This window comes from Vulpes vulpes, chromosome 12 (genome assembly GCF_048418805.1).
Source record: "Vulpes vulpes isolate BD-2025 chromosome 12, VulVul3, whole genome shotgun sequence".
NCBI classification, from domain to species: domain Eukaryota; kingdom Metazoa; phylum Chordata; class Mammalia; order Carnivora; family Canidae; genus Vulpes; species Vulpes vulpes.
In genome coordinates, this window is record NC_132791.1 from 51,761,611 (window position 1) to 51,781,110 (window position 19,500).

Sequence of the window (19,500 nt, forward strand, 5' to 3'; positions counted from 1 at the left end):
GGAAGAAAGAACAGTCTTTCCATCAAATAATCCTGGGACAAATGTATACCTATATGCACAAGAATGAACACCATACACAAAAATTAACTCCAAATTGATCAAAGACCTAAATATGAAATCTAAAACTATAAAACTCTTACAAGAAAAGATAAACATAACTCTCTGCCCACTACTTTCTGACTGCACTTCTGCTAATAACACTCCTCACTACAGAAGTTACTGTCTGTTCTGACCTGCCCCTCTAGGATCCTACAGTTTCTGGGGACCAAAACTGTCCAAGCCATAACAAAAAGATAACCTAAGCCTCAGATCCAGACCAAAAAGAGACCATAGGGATTGAGCTTCTTAAGATGGAACCATTTAGGGACACCTGGGTGGCTCAGCGGCTGAGCATCTGCCTTCGGCTAAGGGTGTGATCCTGGGTCTGGGGATTGAGTCTCACATCGGGCTCCCTACAGGGTCCCTGCTTCTCCCTCTACCTGTGTCTCTGACTCTCTCTCATGAATAAATAAATAAAATATCTTAAAAAAAAAAAAAAAAAAAGATGGAACCCAGTTAATAAAAGTAATGCAAGTCCTAAGGAAGTGGTTCTGCATACACACCTGATTCCCTGAAATATCATGGGTGACTTAAAAAAATACAGAGGAGGGATGCTTGGGTGGCTCAGCAGTTGAACATCTGCCTGTGGCTCAGAGCCTGATCCTGGATTCCCAGGATCAAGTCCCACATTGGGCTCCTTGCATGAAGGAGCCCTCCCTCCCTCTGCCTGTGTCTCTGCCTCTCTCTCTCTGTGTCTCTCATGAATGAATGAATGAATGAATGAATGAATAAAATCTTTTTAAAAAAATAGAGGATACCTTCAAAGGAAAAAAGCAAACTATTTATTTTTTATTTTTTATTTATTTATGATAGTCAGACAAAGAGAGAGAGAGGCAGAGACACAGGCAGAGGGAGAAGCAGGCTCCATGCACCAGGAGCCCGACGTGGGACTTGATCCCGGGTCTCCAGGATCGCGCCCTGGGCCAAAGGCAGGCGCCAAACCGCTGCGCCACCCAGGGATCCCACTATTTATTTTTTAAAAAATCAAAGTCCTCCATACATTTTAAGGCTTAAAATATTAATTATAACACCTAAACAAGCAAAATTTTCCCATCCCTACATAGTAAATACTCCTTTTGAGAACTCTACCAAAAAAAAAAAAAAAAAAAAAAAAGAACTCTACCTGATTTTGTGAGGTTGTTCTGAAGTGGAGGATCTCCAGAAGAAACATACTGATGACTTGTCAAATTTGTATTCCCAGATATAGTTGGTTGGGATGATGAACGAGGACAATGGTTTATCTGTGATCCTGTGGATGGATAGTTATACTGCCAATTCAAAGGTGGCTGTACGTTGGCTCCAGGAAGAAAGCTACCAGAAGGCATTGGTGTAGCAGCTGGGTTCTGAGAAGCAGGTAGTGGCATTCGGGGAACAGGAACACTGGGAAGTGAAGATGTCACTGGATTAGAAGCCGCAGGTGGTCTATAAAGAGTCTGCCCAGGTCCCTGATAATTACTTAATGGAGAAACAGTCTGAGAACCACCATAGTTAGACTGTCCAGAGACTGGATTCAAAGTCTTTGCTGGTATTAGATGAGGGTAGGATCCTGGAAGCTGGGAATTATATCCTTGGTTCACTGACACTTGTGAAGACATCAGTGCATTTTGGACAGGACCTTCCAATAAGATGGAGAAAAATTAGTCTTGAAAACAAAGCAGTAAAACACATGGTACTCTTACAATTCAACAAGTAAAAGACAATAAACCAATTTTAAAATGAACAAAGGATTCATTCAAATATATTTCCAAAGAGATATACAAATGGCCAATAAGCATATGCAAAAACACCAACATTATTAGTCATTTAGAGAAATGCAAATCAAAACCACGGTGACATAGCACTCACACCAAATAGGATGACCAAAATGAAAAAGACCGTAAACATTTTAGTGTTAACAAGAATGTGGAGAAACTGGAACCCTCACACGTTGCTAGTAGATATGTAGAATGGTGCAACTACAGTGGAAAACAGTTTGGTCGTTCCTCAAAGTATTAAACATAGTTTTCTTTTTTATATATATTTTTATTTATTAATTCATGAGAGACACAGAGAGAGAGAGGCAGAGACACAGGCAGAGGGAGAAGCAGGCTCCATGCAGGGAGCCAATGTGGGACTCAATCCCGGGTCTCCAGGATCATGCCCTGGGCGGAAGGCAGACGCTAAACTGCTGAGCCACCCAGGCTGCCCTAAACAGTTTTCATATAATCTAGCATTTCCACTCTTACCTTGCATAAAAACTCGTGTACAGATGTTCATAACATCATTATTCATAATTGCCAAAAAGTGGAAACAACCTAAATGTCCATCAACTGATGAACAGATAAACAAAAGGGGTATACCTATACAATGGGAATTATTTGGTCATTAAAAAGGAGTGAAATATTTATGACATTTTACAACATAGATAAACCCTGAAAACATTATGCTGGTCACAAAAGAGCACACATTGGGGACACTGGGTTGCTCAGTGGTTGAGCATCTGCCTTCAGCTCAGGACGTGATTCTGGGATCAAGTCTCGCATTAGGCTCCCTGCAGGGAGTTTGTTTCTCCCTCTCCCTCTGCCTGCCTCTGCCTCTCTTTCTGTGTCTCTTGTGAATAAATAAAATCTTAAAAAAAAGAGAGAGAATACATTGTATGATTCATTGATATGAAACATCCAGAACAGCAAAATCCACAGATACAGAGATTTGTGGTTGCAGGGGTTGGGGGAAGGAGGCAGTGGTGAGTACAAATGGAATAGTTTCTTTGCCGGGGGGGGGGGGGGGGGTTATAAAAATATGATAAAATTGATAGTAGTGATGGTTGCAACACCCTGTGAATACACTTAAAAATCACTGAATTGTACATTTTAAAGGTGTTATAAAAAAATCCCTAAAACTATCACTTCTATTCAGGAATATACTGTTATTTCTGTGGCTAAAATTAGACAATAAAAGGAAATAAGATTTTTTTTTTAAGATTTTCTTTTTCTCTTTGAGAGAAAGAGCATGAGCATGAGCAGGGAAGAGGGACAGAGGAAGGAAAAGAAACAGACTCCCTGCTGAGCAGGGAGCCCCACATGAAACTCTATTCCAGGACCCTAGGATCATGACCTGAGCCAAAAGCAAACGCTTAACCCACTGATCCAGCCAGGTGCCCCAAGATAAACATTTTTTAAAAGATAGCACTCAGGGGTGCCTGACTGGTTCAGGTGGTAGGGTGTGCAACTCTTTTTTTAATATTTTATTTACTTAGGGACACCTGGGTGTCTCAGTGGTTGAGCATCTGCCTCCAGTTCAAGGCATGATCTTGGAGTCCGGAGATCAAGTCCCACATCGGGCTCCCTGCATGGAGCCTGCTTCTCTCTCTGCCTATGTCTCTGCCTTTCTCTCTGTGTCTCTCATGAATAAATAAATAAAATCTTAAAAAAAATTTATTTACTGATTTATCTGAGAGGGAAAGAGAGAGGAAGAATGAGGAGGAGCAGGAGACAAGCAGATTCTGTGCTGAGCTTGGAGCTCTACTCAAGGCCTGATCTCATGACCCTAAGATCATGACCTGAGCAGAATTCAAAAGTTGGGGGCACATGGGTGGTTCAGTGGCTTACGCGTCTGCCTTCAGCTCAGGTCATGATCTCATGGTTCAGAGATGAAGCCCTGCCTCAGGCTCCCTGCTCAGCAGAAAGCCTGCTTCTCCCTCTCTCTCTGCCTCCTTCCCCCTGCTCATGCTCTGTCTTGATCTCTCAAATAAACAAACAAAATCTTAAAAAAAAAAAAGGGGGGGGGAGAATTCAAGAGTTGGATGCTGGGGAATCCCTAGGTGGCTTAGTGGTTTAGTGCCTGCCCTTGGCCCAGGGTGTGATCCTGGAGTCCTGGGATCAAGTCCCACATCAGGCTGCCTGCATGGAGCCTGCTTCTCCCTCTGCCTGTGTCTCTGCCTCTCTCTCTCTCTCTCATGAATAAATAAATAAAATCTTTAAAAAAAAAAAGAGTTGGATGCTTAACGCAGTGAACCACCCAAGCACCCCAGCCCCTAATCTTTAAATATGTACCTATAACAAAAATCCTCATCTTTGAGTTTAATAAATGTATATGGTAAAGTCACTGTCAACTGACATCAATTACTCCACTTAATGGTGAAAGACCTCATAAATAAATAAGCTATTTGAAAATTTCCTACTCCTTTTCCTTTTAGCTCCAGCCACACCTACCCTCTTAATGTTCCTTCCACAAGCTTAATATGCTCCCACCATAGGGTTCTTCACTTTTTACTCTGCCAAGAATGCTGTTCCCCTGGATAATCTCACTCAATCTCTTTATTTTGAATAATCTCCTCAAAGAACTACCTGAACACATCTCAAATAGCACCTTTCATTCTTTTCACCTCTGACCCTGATTTATTTTTCTTTCTAGTATTAAAGTGACACCACATTATTTATTTATAGTCTATTTCACTATAACATATGGTCCACGAAGATGGGACTTTATTTGGAGAAATGTGATAACTGTAATAAACACTAGTTTCTTTTTTTTTTTTTAAGATTTTATTTATTTATTCATAGACACACAGAGAGAGAGAGACAGAAAGAGAGAGAGAGAGACAGAGAGACAGAGACACAGGCAGAGGGAGAAGCAGACTCCATGCAGGGAGTCCCATGTCTCCAGGATCAGGCCCTGGGCTGAAGGTGGCGCTAAACCGCTGAGCCACCTGGGCTGCCCAAAGACTAGTTTCAAACGTTATTGTGATCACCTGATGGAATCCGTTAAAAGTAAAAAACTTACTTCATGATATGACACCATGTAAGATATTCTTATAAGCAATACTTTTAAATAAACTTAGGGCACCTGGGTGGCTCAGTCAGTTAACAGCCCACTCTTGATATCCGCTCAGGTCATGATCTCAGGGTTGTGAGATAAAGCCCTACTCAGTGTGGACTTGCTTAAGATTTTCTGTCTCCTTCTGCCCCTACCCCCTTTCATAATTAATTAATTAATTGATTGATTAATTAATTAATTAATTCTAAATAAATAAATAAGCTAAAAGGCAAAGTAGTCCCTTTCCTAAAAAATTCAGTCCTCAAGACACGGAGAGGGGGATGAGGGGTAAGCATCCACACTGGAGGCAAGCTGGTATAGAATGAGGGAGCAACACCAGCAATGGGAGAATGGTTATATACAAGAGAATTGACCAAATAAATACATATAGGAATCCCTGGGTGGCTCAGCGGTTTGGCGCCTGCCTTGGGCTCAGGGCATGATCCTGGGATCCGGGATCAGGTCCCACATCAGGCTCCTTGCAGGGAGCCTGCCTCTCCCTCTGCCTGTGTCTCTGCCTCTCTCTCTTTCTGTCTCTCATGAATAAATAAACAAATCTTAAAAAAAAGAAAAATACTGAGGGACGCCTGGGTGGCTCAGCGGTTGAGCACCGGCCTGCCTTTGGCCCAGGGCGTGATCCTGGGGTCCCAGGATCAAGTCCCGCATTGGGCTCCCCATAGGGAGCCTACTTCTCCCTCTATGTCTCTGCCTCTTTCTGTGTCTCTCATGAATAAATAAATAAATCTTAAAAAAAAAACAAACAATGATAGCCTCCAGCAACTATAAAAGGCAAAACATTCTTTGCTAGAGTTTAGGATAAGGAATGGAGCTCTAACGACCTATTTCAGGCTTCTAACCTCCCCAACTTTAAAATGACAATTTTGTGTTGTTTTAAGCCACCAAATTTATGGCAATTTGTTATAACAGCAATAAAAACTAATACATCGTAGAATATGATTTATATGAAACACAGTGATGCTTCTCACAGAGTTAGTATTCAATAAATGTTTGCTGTCTTCATCGAAGAAACATATTTGTGCCCTTAACACTGCAGCACTCACCTACATCTGTTCATAAACCAAATAATTTCATCTGAACTAAACATTTTTTTAATCTTTCATTTAGTTAAAAACTGATCCTAAAAAAAAAAAAAAAAAAAAAAAACTGATCCTATAATTAGCCTAAATTATTCACCTTATTCCATATTTGGAATTGAAATAAACACATTTATCAATACCATCAGAAAAACAAAGGTCCACTCCAACCCTGCCCTCAAGTAGCTTGTGGTCCAGATTGGAGGACAAAGAACCAGGCAAGGACAATAGAGCATGATGTGACAAGTGGCAACTCAGGACACTGTGAGAGCACCAAGGAAGCAGCACTTAGGTTAAGCTGAAGGCAGAAAGGTAGCAGAGATAATTTCCTAAGAAAGGGAAGTTTCAACTATGATCTTAAGAGACAATCAGATTTAGTTCCAGGAAAAGGAGTATCAAGAATGTTTCCAGAGAAAAGGAGCAAGATGTACAACAGCCTGTGGTCAAAAAAGGGTGTTGTGAAAAAAGTTCAGCATAACAGAACAAAAGTCAAGTGACTGAAGCAAATGTCTGAAGTGAAATATGAGTTCAGAAATATTCCCTTAATGAATCTGTATTTCAGGGGCACCTGCGTGGCTCAGTCAGTTAAGCGTCCAACTCTTGATTTTGGGCTCGGTTTTTTATCTTAGGGTTGTAGGATGGAGACCCCAGTTGGGCTCCATGCTCAGCGCCAAGTCTCCTTGTTCCTCTCCTTCTGCTCCAACCCTGATCACTCACACTCTTTCTTTTTTTCTCTCTCATAAATAAACAAAATCTTAAAAAAAAAAAAAAAAGTCTAGATTTCAGCCTAAGGGCACTAGAAGAACTTTGGAAAGGCTACCTTGGGACATTTTAAATTTGCACAAAAGAGAACTTCTCAGGGATTAGAGGAGAGATTAGAGACTGAAAGGAATCTATTGCTGTAGTCCAGGCAAGAAACCATTGACTAAATAGCAGCAGTGGGAATCCAGAGATGTTTCAATCAATAAAAACATTTGTCAAAAACTAATTCATAAGCATATTGTGGGACATGTGGATAAAAACGGACATCTCGGGCAGCCCGGGTGAGGCAGCCGTTTAGCGCCACCTTCGGCCCAGGGTGTGATCCTGGAGACCAGGGATCGAGTCCCGCATCGGGCTCCCTGCGTGGAGCCTGCTTCTCCCTCTGCCTGTGTCTCTGCTCTCTCTCTCTCTCTGTCTCTCATGAATAAATAAATAAACTCTTAAAAAAAATATTTGTATTTTTATTTATTGTTTTATCATAGGCTAATGCAAAAAAGGCCTTTGAGCCACATGCTGCCAAATGAAAGCTAGGGATCATCAAAATGCACAAAATAGGGGCACATGGATGGTTAAGAGTCCAAGTCTTGGTTTTGGTTCAGTTCATGATCTCAGGGTCCTGGGACTGAGCCCCATATCAGGATCCTTGCTTAGTGCAGAGCCGGCTTATCAAGATTCTGTCTCCCTTTGCCCCTCCCCGCCATATGCGCTCTGTCTTTCAAATAAATAAAATCATTTTTTTAAGTGCACAAAATAACTAGGTGCCTGACTAGCTCTGTCAGTAGAGCATGTGACTTTAAAAAAAAAAAAAAGAGGGCAGCCCGGGTGGCTCAGCGGTTTAGCGCTGCCTTCAGCCCAGGGCTGGATCCTGGAGTCCCGGGATGGAGTCGCATGTCAGGCTCCCTGCATGAAGCCTGCTTCTCCCTCTGCCTGTGTCTCTGTCTCTGTCTCTCTCTCTCTCATTCTGTGTCTCTCATGAAAAATAAATAAAATCTTAAAAAAAAAGAGAGAGAGAAAGAAAAAAAGATTGCTGGGCTTAAAACTTACTTAAGTCATTAATAAATTAATGAGCCCATGAAAATTACAGATTAGAGATTATGAATCAGTCCAGAACACACCTCTGTGGCATGTGAGTTATTCTGACCATAGGGCATGAGTTCCTGAAATCTTTTATCCATCCAAAATAGAGCGTCCCAAAAGAATGCCAAAAATTCAATTATCATAAATCTCTAACCCAGGAACAACCAAAGATAACTGAATCTTATCATCTGAGATGAGAAGTTTCCACACCACACCTAAACGTACACTGTCACAAAACTATCAAATCTCCCATTTATTCTACTAAGACCCTATTTATTTTTCCTAAAAATCGGTTTGTTTCCTCTTACATGCCCTTCTCTTCTTCCCCTTCCCCTATTAAGATTGTACCTAAGTCACAAATTCTATGTGCCTCCTTGAGTCATTTTTGTAAACTCTCATACTACATAAGAAAATGATGTCTTCGGGATCCCTGGGTGGCGCAGCGGTTTGGCGCCTGCCTTTGGCCCAGGGCGCGATCCTGGAGACCCGGGATCGAATCCCACATCAGGCTCCCGGTGCATGGAGCCTGCTTCTCCCTCTGCCTGTGTCTCTGCCTCTCTCTCTCTCTGTGACTATCATAAATAAAAAAAAAAATTAAAAAAAAAAATGATGTCTTCTCTCTTGCTAATCTGTCTCTTGCCAGTTTAATTCACAGGCCCCCAAACACCCAATCTAACAATGTAGAAAAAGTTCTTCCCCAACAACTGAAAACAAGTCTCACCTTTTTTTTTCATTTTGTAAAAGATTTTATTTATTCATTCATGAGAGATACAGAGAGAGAGGTAGAGACATAGGCAGAGGGAGAAGCAGGCTCCATGAGGGGAACATGATGCTGGACTTGATCCCAGGCTGCTGGGATCACGACCTGAGCCAACCTGAGCTCAACCACTTAGCCACCCAGGTACCCCCTTTTTTTCATTTTTTAAGATTTTATTTATAAGAGAGAGAGAGAGAGAATGAACTGGGGGAGTAGAGGGAGAGGGAAAAGAAGACTCCTCATTAAGTGCGAAGCCTGATGTGGGGCTCATCCAGGACCCCAAGATTATAACCTGAACCAAAGTCAGAGGCTTTACTGACAGTCACCTAGGTGCCCCTCATTTTTTTTTTAAGTAGGCTCCATGCCCAGCGTGGAGCCCAATGTGGGGCTCCAACTCATGTCCCTGAGATCAAGATCTGAGCTAGGATCAAGAGTCAGACGCTCAACCCACTGATCCACACAGGTGGCCCTTGTCTTTAAAAAAAAAAAGAAGAAGAACAATGACCATGATAATCACCCAAATGATGTTCCAACATTCAAAATTAAAACAATCCGATCAATTTTGGCTTCAGCCAAACATAATCCATTGGATTAATGTTTTAACTTGAACTGTACTGCTTCTGCAGATGTTTTTTAATGTTTTAGTTTTACCTTGTACAACAGCTATAAACCTATGAAGTTTATGCCTAGGTTTTCTGTTTGCATATACATTTTATAAAAAATAAAATGGGGTTGCAAAGAAATACTTAACATCTAATATAAGTTTCATATAACTGACTGAAGAAATACAACTGATGGGATTTGATGTGGAAGTGATTATGTGAATTCATGTGGAAGTGAACAGAGGAAGCAATCAGGGATAACTCCCCAGATTCTAACCTGAACAACTCAGTGGATGGCAGTACCATTCACTGGATAGAAGGAAAAGAAAAGAATTGGGGAAGGCTGAGAAGAGAAAAGGGAAGAAGGACTGAAGAATTATTTTATTTTTTTTAAGATTTTATTTATTTATGAGAGACACACAGAGGGGGCGGGGCAGAGATACAGGCAGAGGGAGAAATGCAGGGAGCCCGACATGGGACTCGATTGCAGGTCTCCGGAATCAGGCTCTGGGCCGAAGTTGGCGCTAAACCGCTGAGCCACCTGGGCTGCCCTGAAGAATGATTTTAAAGATACTTTCAGGTGCCACCAAGAAATCCAAGTGCAGATGTACAAGAGAAAGAGATTTATCTGCAGCCAAAGATATGGGTTTCTACTTACGATATAACTTTGGCAATCACTGGCATATGTACAACATTTGATACCATGGGGATTAATGATATCGAGGAAATATGTACAGAGTAAGAAACTGTGCCACAGAAATGATGTGAAATAATATTTATAGCTATTTTTTGGAGATTTTTTAAAGGTTTTTTGTTTTGTTTTGTTTTAGTACAATCTCTATAGCCAATGTGGGACTCAAAATCATAAGAGCCCGTGCTCTACTGACTGAGCCAGCCAGATGTCCCTAAATATTTTAAAGTAATCTCTACACCCAACATGGGATCCAAACTCACAACCCTGAGACCAAGAGTCATATGCTGTACTGACTGAGCCACCTAGGCACTCTTATTGTTGTTGTTGTTGTTGTTTTTAAAAGAAAGAAAAAGAAGAGAAACAGGTCAGAATGCTGACGAACATTTAAGAAAAAGAAAAAAAGCAGTCAAAAAAGGTAGAAATATTGAGAATATTGCTATTGAGAAAGAGCAACCAAATCAGAAGGGTCTTAAACCAAAACAAGTAATGGTAAAGGGTATCAGATGTTGCTTGAAAAATAACAATGATGGGCAGACCTGGTGGCGCAGTGGTTTAGCGCCGCCTGCAGCCCAGGGGGTGATCCTGGAGACCCTGGATCGAGTCCCATGTCGGGCTCTCTGCATGGTGCCTGCTTCTCTCTCTGCCTGTGTCTGCGCCTCTCTCTCTCTCTCTCTCTCTCTCTCTGTCTCTATGAATAAATAAAGTCTTTTTAAAAAAAGAAAAATAACAATGAAAAATGAAATATATCTTTTTATTTAATAACCAAAAAGTCATTTGTAGCCTTATTTAGGGCTGTTTTGAGGGAAGAATGGAAATAGAAGCCAAATTCAGAGAAGTTAAAGAGGCAAAGAAGCAAACAAGGAATTAAAATAAAAGAAGATGGGGCACCTTGTGTGGTTCAGTAGGCTGAGGGTCTGACTTGGTTTCTGCTCAGGTCTCAGTCTTCAGGTCCTGAGATCAAGCCTGTGATGTACTCTGTGCTCAGCATGGAGTCTGCTTGTCCCTCTCCCTCTGCTTGTCCCCCTGCTCTCTCGCTCTCACTCTCAAAAAAATATATAAAATCTTTAAAGTAAAAGCAGATGATTGCTTCTCAATTATCCAAACAGCAGCTTTAGAATCAAAAAGATAGGGCAGCCCGGGTGGCTCAGTGGTTTAGCGCCGCCTTCAGTCCAGGGCGTGATCCCGGGGACCCGGGATCGAGTCCCACGTCGGGCTCCCTACATGGAGCCTACTTCTCCCTCTGCCTGTGTCTCTGCCTCTCCCTTCCTCCCTCCCTCCCTCTCCCTCTCTCTCTCTCTCTGTGTGAGAGAGATATTTCATATTTATTTCATATTTATTATAAATATTTAATATTAAATATTTAATATGAAACATAAATATTTCATATTTATTTATGAATAAATAAATAAAATCTTAAAAAAATAGAATCAAAGAGATAGAGGTTCCACCCTTGTAAGTTTCTATTCTGTAGTACTCAATGAGGTCCCAGAATCTCCATTAGTGAAAATTTTATGTACTAGTGGTTCTCATGTACTTCAGAATAAAACTATCAAGTTTAGAAACCATTGATGTGTCAAAATGATTGATATATGATTATTCATGAAAGCTAGCATGCAAAAATTAAAGATACTTCTACATACCACCCCAATGAATATAAAATAAATTTTAATTTTACAAGTTTCTACAAGAAAGCCTACTGAACAGTCACAAAATCACAATCCATAAACTATCCATTTCATGCAAATTTAACACTCAGGGGAAAAGATGTTGCCCAGAATGGTTTCTCCTAAAATTTCAAGAAAGATAAAGACCTACGATCTTCACATTCTTAAGCAATTCATTCATCAATCCATTCAGTAAATACATATGGAGCTACTACTTTCCAGGGACAGTTCACATTTTCCATCTATCATGAATCCAACTGAATAACCAATTCAAATTAATTCAAGGGGGATCCCTGGGTAGCGCAGTGGTTTAGCGCTTGCCTTTGGCCCAGGGCGCGATCCTGGAGGCCCCGGGATCAAATCCCACGTCAGGCTCCCTATATGGAGCCTGCTTCTCCCTCTGCCTATGTCTCTGCCTCTCTTTCTCTCTCTCTCTCTCTGTGTGACTATCATGAATAAATAAATAAAATCTTTAAAAAAAAAAACAAATTAATTCAAGGCTCTCAGAGTATGGGTTCTACTAATTATGGTGTCATACATGGAAGTATAAATAAAAGTTAGAGAAAAGAAACCAAGTATTCAAAAATATAATATTTGAGACAGCAATATGTTCTTTAAACTTTGAAAAGTTCCTTTTTTTTGTCTGTATATGCTTTTAAATACAAGAGGTTTGAAGGACAAATTAACTACCAGGAAAAAATTTTCACCCCACGCATCAAAATATATTCTAATCACTTAGCTAACCAACTTTAAGTGCAACAAATGGATGTCACTGTATAACTTGTGGGTCAGTCACTAAAAATAAGGGCTTTAAGAAAGCAATAGAGGGGTGCTTGGGTGGCTCAGGTGGCTGGGCATCTGACTCTTGATTTCGGCTCAGGTCACGATCTCAGGGTCATGGGACTGAGCCCCACCAATGGCTCTGTGTTCAGTACAGAGTCAGCTTGTCCCTCTCCCTCTGCTCCTCTTATCTCTCTCTCTCAAATAAATAAATTCTATTTAAAAAAAAAAAAAAAAGGAAGCAAGCAAGCAAAGCAAGTAATGGAAGAGAAAAGCAAATGCAAGGATTCTAAGTGGGGGTAGGGGCAATTTCAGGATTTGGAGTACATTTATGAAATGTGATGCTGAAATAACAGAAATTGACTATATACTAAAAAAAAGTGAGGGTCAAGTCATATATTATTTATATAGCTTTCTCTCCAAAAGAGAATAAGCTAGGTGGCAATTTTGAAAACTGTAAGCAAATACTTACTATAATTATATGCATCCACCTACACAAAGAAACCGAAGAGAAGGTTCTGATTCTTGATTCAGGCTCTAATTCAAGGTGCTAGGTCCTTAGATTCAGAGATAACATCCAGATAAACTGAATAACGGTAGCTAGACTGCCTAATTTTGAATCTAGGTTCCACAACTTATTAGCTGTGTGACCCTGAACTAGTCCCTTGCCCACTCATCACATTTTTCTGGTCAGTACCTAGTTTTTTGTTTTTTTAAGATTTATTTATTTACTTATGAGAGACACAGAGAGAGGCAGAGACACAGGCAGAGGGAGAAGCAGGCTGTATGCAGGGAGCCTGATGCGGCACTCGATCCCAGGACCCCAGGATCACCACCTGAGCCAAAGGCAAACGTTCAACCACTGAGCCACCCAGGTGTCCCAGTACTTAACAGTTCTTACCCCACAGTGCTGTTGTGAGGATTAAATGAGATGATGCATATAATGCAACCTAGCACTGGGCATGGAATAAGTAAACAGTAAATGTTAGTTCTTACGATTACTATTTCTGTCTTTCAGGAACTTCCAGTCTATCAGCAGAGACAAACAAGAATCTCAACAGCTTAAGTTCTCATACACATACACAAAAAGTTTATGGAAGTCCACAATTACTGCCCCTACTGAAAACGTGAAAGGACCACAATAATCATTGCTATAGGACCACATGCTAACTTTATTCATAGCATGCTTTGATCACGACTAGAGACTTCCTATATCAAGTACACAATCATAAACATGGTTTATATCATAGTGAAACTAAAAACGATCTACATTTCTGTCATATCTACAATAAAGATAGCACAAGTCTAGCATTTAAATTGATGATCAAACAACACCCCCCAACATATTTTGTTTTGGCTAATATTGTAGAAAAATAAGCTGAAAAATTAATCGGAAAAAAAGGAGTTGGAAATGAGCTCTAATCCTATATGAAGTGAATACACGTTTAGGAACTTAAATTGCAAAATATCCAACTCTAAAACTTTTATTCAATAAAACTGGTAACTCCTAAAATGTGTTAGACACCATGTGAAAAGCTGGAGAGAAGATGATCTGCAATCTAGGTGGGACAGAGAGTGGCAAATATCCTTCTGACCTTTATATAGGACAAAGTGAATATTACATAAATATTACAAAAACAAAATGAGTAAAACTGCAGTTTCTAACTGCCTTGGCAAATTGAATCAAACAGTCAATAAACAAGCTAATTAAAAGTGGGAATCATGGGGTGGCTCAGTGGGCTAAGCAGCCGACTTGATTTTGGCTCTGGTAACGATCTCAGGGTTATGGGATGGAGCCCTGCATTGGGCTCTGCACTCAGTGCAAAGTCTGCTTGTCCCTCTCCCTCTTTTCCTCTCTCCAATCCCCCACCCTGCGTGCATGCACTCTGTAAAAGAAATAACTATGGGACGCCTGGGTGGCTCAGCAGTTGAGCGTCTGCCTTCAGCTCAGGACGTGATCCTGGAGTTCCGGGATCGAGTCCCGCATCAGGTTCCTGCATGGAGCCTGCTTCTCCTCCCTCTGCCTCTCTCTCTCTGTGTCTCTCATAAAATAAAATAAAATAAAAATAATAATAAATAAAATAAAATAAAATAAAATAAAATAAAATAATAAAATAAAATAAAATAAATTAAAATAAAATAAAATAAAATAAATAAAATAAAATAAATAAAATAAAATATAAAATAAAATAAGAAAGAAAGAACAGACTTATAAAAAAAAAAGTGGGAGCCATGAGGAACACCTGGATGGCTGGCTCAGTCAGCAGAGCATGCAACTCTTGATCTTGGGGTTGGGAGTATGAGCCGCACACTGGGTGTAGAGATTACTTTAAAAAACTAAAAATAAAGAAAAAAATAAAATCTTTAATCAAAAAAAAAAAAGTGGGAGTCATGATTTGCCTTTAGCCTTATTACATAACAATAAGATGAAGATATGTCAGTTTAAAGCCTTGAAGTTTTAGGGATGCCTGTGTGGCTCAGCAGTTGGGCACCTACCTTCGGCTCAGGTTGTGATCTTGGGATTCGGGATCGAGTCCCACATCAGGCTCCTTGCATGGAGCCTGCTTCTCCCTCTGCCTGTGTTTTTGCCTCTCAGTCTGTGTCTCTCATGAATAAATAAATCTTAAAAAAATAAATAAAGTAAAATAAAATAAAATAAAAGGGTGACTAGGTGGCTCAGTTGGTTAAGCGTCTGTCTTCAGCTCAGATCATGATCTCCGGGTCCTGGGATGGAGCCCCACATCAGGCTTCCCACTCGGTGGGGAACCTAGGTCTCCCTCTCCCTGCTACTTTCCCTTCTTTCTCTCTGTCAAACAAATAAAATCTTTAAAAAAGAGGGAGAGAGAGGGAGAGAGAGGGAGAGAGGGAGAGAGGGAGAGAGGGAGAGAGAGAGAGAGAGAGAGAGAGAGAGAGATCACAACTCCAGATTGATCTTTTTATAAAAAATAAAACAAAATTAAATTAAATTAAAATAAAAAGCTACATTGAATTTACAGTAAGAGTATTCAAAAGAATATTTAAGCAGCAATAAGTGCCTTGAAAAAGTTAACCAAGAGGGATCCCTGGGTGGCGCAGCGGTTTGGCGCCTGCCTTTGGCCCAGGGCGCAATCCTGGAGACCCGGGATCGAGTCTCACGTCGGGCTCCCGGTGCATGGAGCCTGCTTCTCCCTCTGCCTATGTCTCTGCCTCTCTCTCTCTCTCTGTGTGACTATCATAAATAAATAAAAATTAAAAAAAAAAAAAAAGTTAACCAAGAGAGCTGCCTGGGTGGCTCAGTGGTTGAGCATCTGTCTTTGGCTGAGGTGGTGATCCCGGGATCTGGGATCGAGTCCCACACTGGGCTCCTTGCATGGAGTCTGCTTCTCCTCTACCTCTGTCTCTGCCTCTCTCTCTCTCTCATTCTGTCTCTCATGAATGAATAAATAAATAAATAGGTAAATAAATAAATAAAATCTTAAAAAAAAAAAGTTAGCCAATAAAACCAGATTCCAGGGATCCCTGGGTGGCGCAGCGGTTTGGCGCCTGCCTTTGGCCCGGGACGCGATCCTGGAGACCCAGGATCGAATCCCACGTCGGGCTCCGGGTGCATGGAGCCTGCTTCTCCCTCTGCCTGTGTCTCTGCCTCTCTCTCTCTCTCACTGTGTGCCTATCATAAATAAATAAAAAATTTAAAAAAAAATAAATAAATAAAACCAGATTCCAGGACTGAAGTTTTTTTCACCTAGAGAAATACCCTCTCCAATTTCCCACCACATCCCTACTGTCGTCACTGTTCGCGATATGAAGAAACCCAGTACAAGCCATCAGCCATTTTACTGAGAATAATTCTACAAAAACTTTAGAAATGGGGATTTAAAGACTTTCAAAATTATATTTTAAAAAGGATACATGTATTTGTAACCTTATGATTTCCTTTTCTAAGTGAATCCCCAATTAGCTCTGGGCAACTTGTGTACAGGGACTGTTTCCTTGTTCTCTTTTACATTTCCAAGGACAGAACTTAGAAGGTGTGCAAGAAATATCTCTTGGATAGTATCAAATCAACATAGCAACGAAATCTTTTATACTACATATCACAATGGCTAATTTCCTTTAATACTTCAAAAATACCACAACTACACTTATATATTTGCAGGATGTCTTTTGTTATTGTTGTTAAGATTTCATTTATTTATTCATGAGAGACACACAGAGAGAGAGAGAGAGGCAGAGACACAGGCAGAGGGAGAAGCAGGCTCCATGCAAGGAGCCGGAGGTGGGACTGGATCCTGGGTCTCCAGGATTAGGCCCTGGGCTGAAGGCGGCGCTAAATCACTGAGCCACCCGGGGTGCCCAGGATTTGTCTTCTAAAGCTCATATAAAATTCCAATTTATAGGTTTTAAGAAAAAGCTATAGCTATGTGACATTTTTTTAACATAAAAGTAAAGCCTTAAAATGATCATTCTCAGTATAAATGTTACTAAATAGCTTAGAATAAAATGTAGTTTATATAATCTGTTACCACAAATGAGAAAGAACGATTCATTCAATCTAACGCCATTACAGTGCTTACCACTTATTCTTGCTTCTGCCTACATACCTGCCTACTCACAGACATTTTTAAAAGTCTTTTAGAGCCTTCTTTGTAAAGCAAACAGCAGTCTTCTCTTAAAAACACTGTCAATTAGCTATTTTAGTCTCTGGCTATTTTCCCAAACTTCACGACAATCTTAGGTTCTAGTGGGCGACTGAAGTATATTAGTTTTATACGACTAGTTTTGTTTCAACCAGCCAAAGATTTATAGGTAAATCAGTAACTTGGCAAGATATTAGAAAAAAAAAATCTTTCTCTATTGGGTAATAATTATAGTAAGTTCAGCAAATCACAAGGTAGGACGATGCAAAGAATCCTAGAAGAGGCAGCAAACTATATAACTCTCACACCAAGTGACAAAGTGTAGTGCCACACGTACACTATCGAGGGAGGTTCAACCACTTTCCTAAGTGCGTAAAGAGCCATAGAAATCAAACAGGAGATGGTCCCTTATTATTTGGTCCTTCCAAAGCTGAAAAACTGAACAGGTGGCATAAGTACAATTTGGGTAAGGTTCTGGGAGACATGAGCAGGGCTTCAAGGGGACTCCCAAAAGCACAATCATTCACGTCCACAAATTCAGACTAGGTACCCCACCCCCACCCCCACCGCAGGCCCTGCAGAACTGAAATAAATTAGCATCCCCCTCCCGCCCCCCGCCGGACGAAAACTGCTCTCTGGAAGACAGGGTGAAGTGGCAAGGAGGGGGAAAGCACATAAACAGGCACTAGGAGTCCTGAGGTATGCACCAAGTCTGTATTTCTCACCCATGTATACCCAGCGTTGCTCCATTCAGCTAGCGCTCATTACCTGCTCCCCAGCGGACGAATGAATCCACAGGAGACCCCCTGAGACGAGCCCCGGGCTGCAGCGGCGCACCTCTCCGCCCAGGCGCCCCCCACCCCCAGTTCATTGGCCCGGCCGGGAGGTCACCGTCTCCGGTGGCCACAGGCAGCCGCAGTAACCAAAGGTCAGCCGGAGCCGGAGCCGGAGCCGGAGCCGGAGCCGGAGCCCGGGCCCAGGCCCCGCCGGCCGGCCGCCCCAGGAGGGACTCACCGTTGGTGTAGACAGACCCCGAGGCCGAGGCGGCCCCGTTCTGGGCCTGCAGGCCGGTCAGGGCGCCGCCGGAGGCCGGTATCCCCGGCTGGGACATGACGACAGTGCGTGTCGGGGTTGGAAGGGGATGGTCGGGGTCTGAGACACCGCCGAACGAACAGCTGAACGACGACGGCTGGAAGCGGAGGGCAGGAGCTAACGACTCAGGACGGAGGCGAGGGGGAGAGAGGGCGGTGCGTCAAGCCCTAGGCACGGCGCGGCATTCTTCCCAGCCCGCCAGCGGCCACCGCTTGGCCTGGGAGCTGCGGCTTCGGTGTCGGACCGGACGGGCCGAGAACGCCAGGCTGGAAGGCGGCAGCCTAGCGAGAGAGGAGAGAGGCCCCGGCCGGAAGTGCCTGTCAGCCGCTGGCCGCGCAGGCGCAATCGGGACACGTGGCACTTCCGGCTCCGGGCTCGCAGCCGCCGCCGCCGCGGTCGGGACGCTCTCGTCTCCCCTCGGGGCTGCCCGGAGGCCACCTGACAGCTCCGGGTGTCCCAGCCCGAAGCACCGTGCTCGACCTCGCCTGCCACGTCACGGAGTCTTACCGCCGGCCGGAAGTGGCGTGTGTCACCGCTACGGAAATCCCCGCCGTAGTGAACGTCACCTGGCGGGCAGGGCCAGAATCTGAGCGCTGGCGGGGCTTTCAGTGGCCACTTTCACGGGGTGGGTCTGACAGTTCCTCTCTTGCCGTTTGTGCACATTACCTGGGACGACAGACGTCAAGGATGCCTCTGCTAGCTGAACTGATGAATAGTCCTCGCGGGTTTCATTTCACTGAAATTTCATCATCGTATGCCACGTGTAAATTGTAAGGGAGGGTTTTGTTTGTTTGTTTGTTTTTTAAGGGGGTAGTTAATGATGAACGTGTATTAAAGGTGTAGTCACATCGAGGACTTTGTTTTTTGACTAGACGACGACTCAACTAATTTTTATTCTGAAACTCGCTGATTCATAGCGTAGTCACGCGAAAGTTCATTAACATCATATTCAACAGTCCGTTTAGTGGCAGTTTTTAGTTCCTCTTCTAAGAGTTTATAGTAAGGTAAAATATTCAAACTTCCTTTCTGGGCAAGTGGATCCCTGCCCCGCCCCGCCCCCCAGACTTTTTTTTTTTTTTTTTTTTTTTTTTTAGGCCAAAGGATGGTGGAAACCGAAGTGATAGGATAATAGTTAATTGATGATCTCGGTAGCCATTTTAAAGCTACCTTCATTCTTCTTAGGTTTTTCCTGCTCTGAGCTGATGACAAAGCTGCTCTTTAAACTATAGATTTATGCTGTTGATTAAAATGTCATGCCAAGGGTTTTGCAACCCGTGAAGGGTGAAGTACATCTTGCTTAACTCATTCGATATCAAATGCCTGCTAAGAAATGCTGAATTTATAATATGTTCTATTACGTATGTAATCATGAGAGCAAGAGACCAGAAAAGCAAACAGTATGCATTCAAATAACTAAGGGTAAAATTTTATCCTAACCCTGTTTTTATCCTTTGCCTCAGAATCTTTTT

The 19,500-nt window shown here is 42.1% G+C and overlaps 1 protein-coding gene across 4 annotated transcripts in view; it reads right to left on the bottom strand.

The window, feature by feature from the left end:
* The window catches only part of SEC24A (SEC24 homolog A, COPII coat complex component), a 63,333-nt gene extending 44,542 nt beyond the window's left edge, over nt 1–18,791 (bottom strand). The window contains exons 1-2 of one of the 4 annotated variants that reach the window (XM_072728584.1): nt 17,954–18,791; nt 1,223–1,714 (exon numbers count right to left, since the gene is read on the bottom strand). In XM_072728584.1, the coding sequence (XP_072584685.1) occupies nt 1,223–1,714; nt 17,954–18,050 (589 nt within the window). In that variant the 5' untranslated portion in view covers nt 18,051–18,791. The remainder of the gene's footprint in view (nt 1–1,222; nt 1,715–17,953) is intronic. The other 3 variants (XM_072728585.1, XM_072728587.1, XM_072728586.1) reach the window with 3 other exon arrangements.
* Between the last annotated feature and the right edge of the window lie 709 nt (nt 18,792–19,500).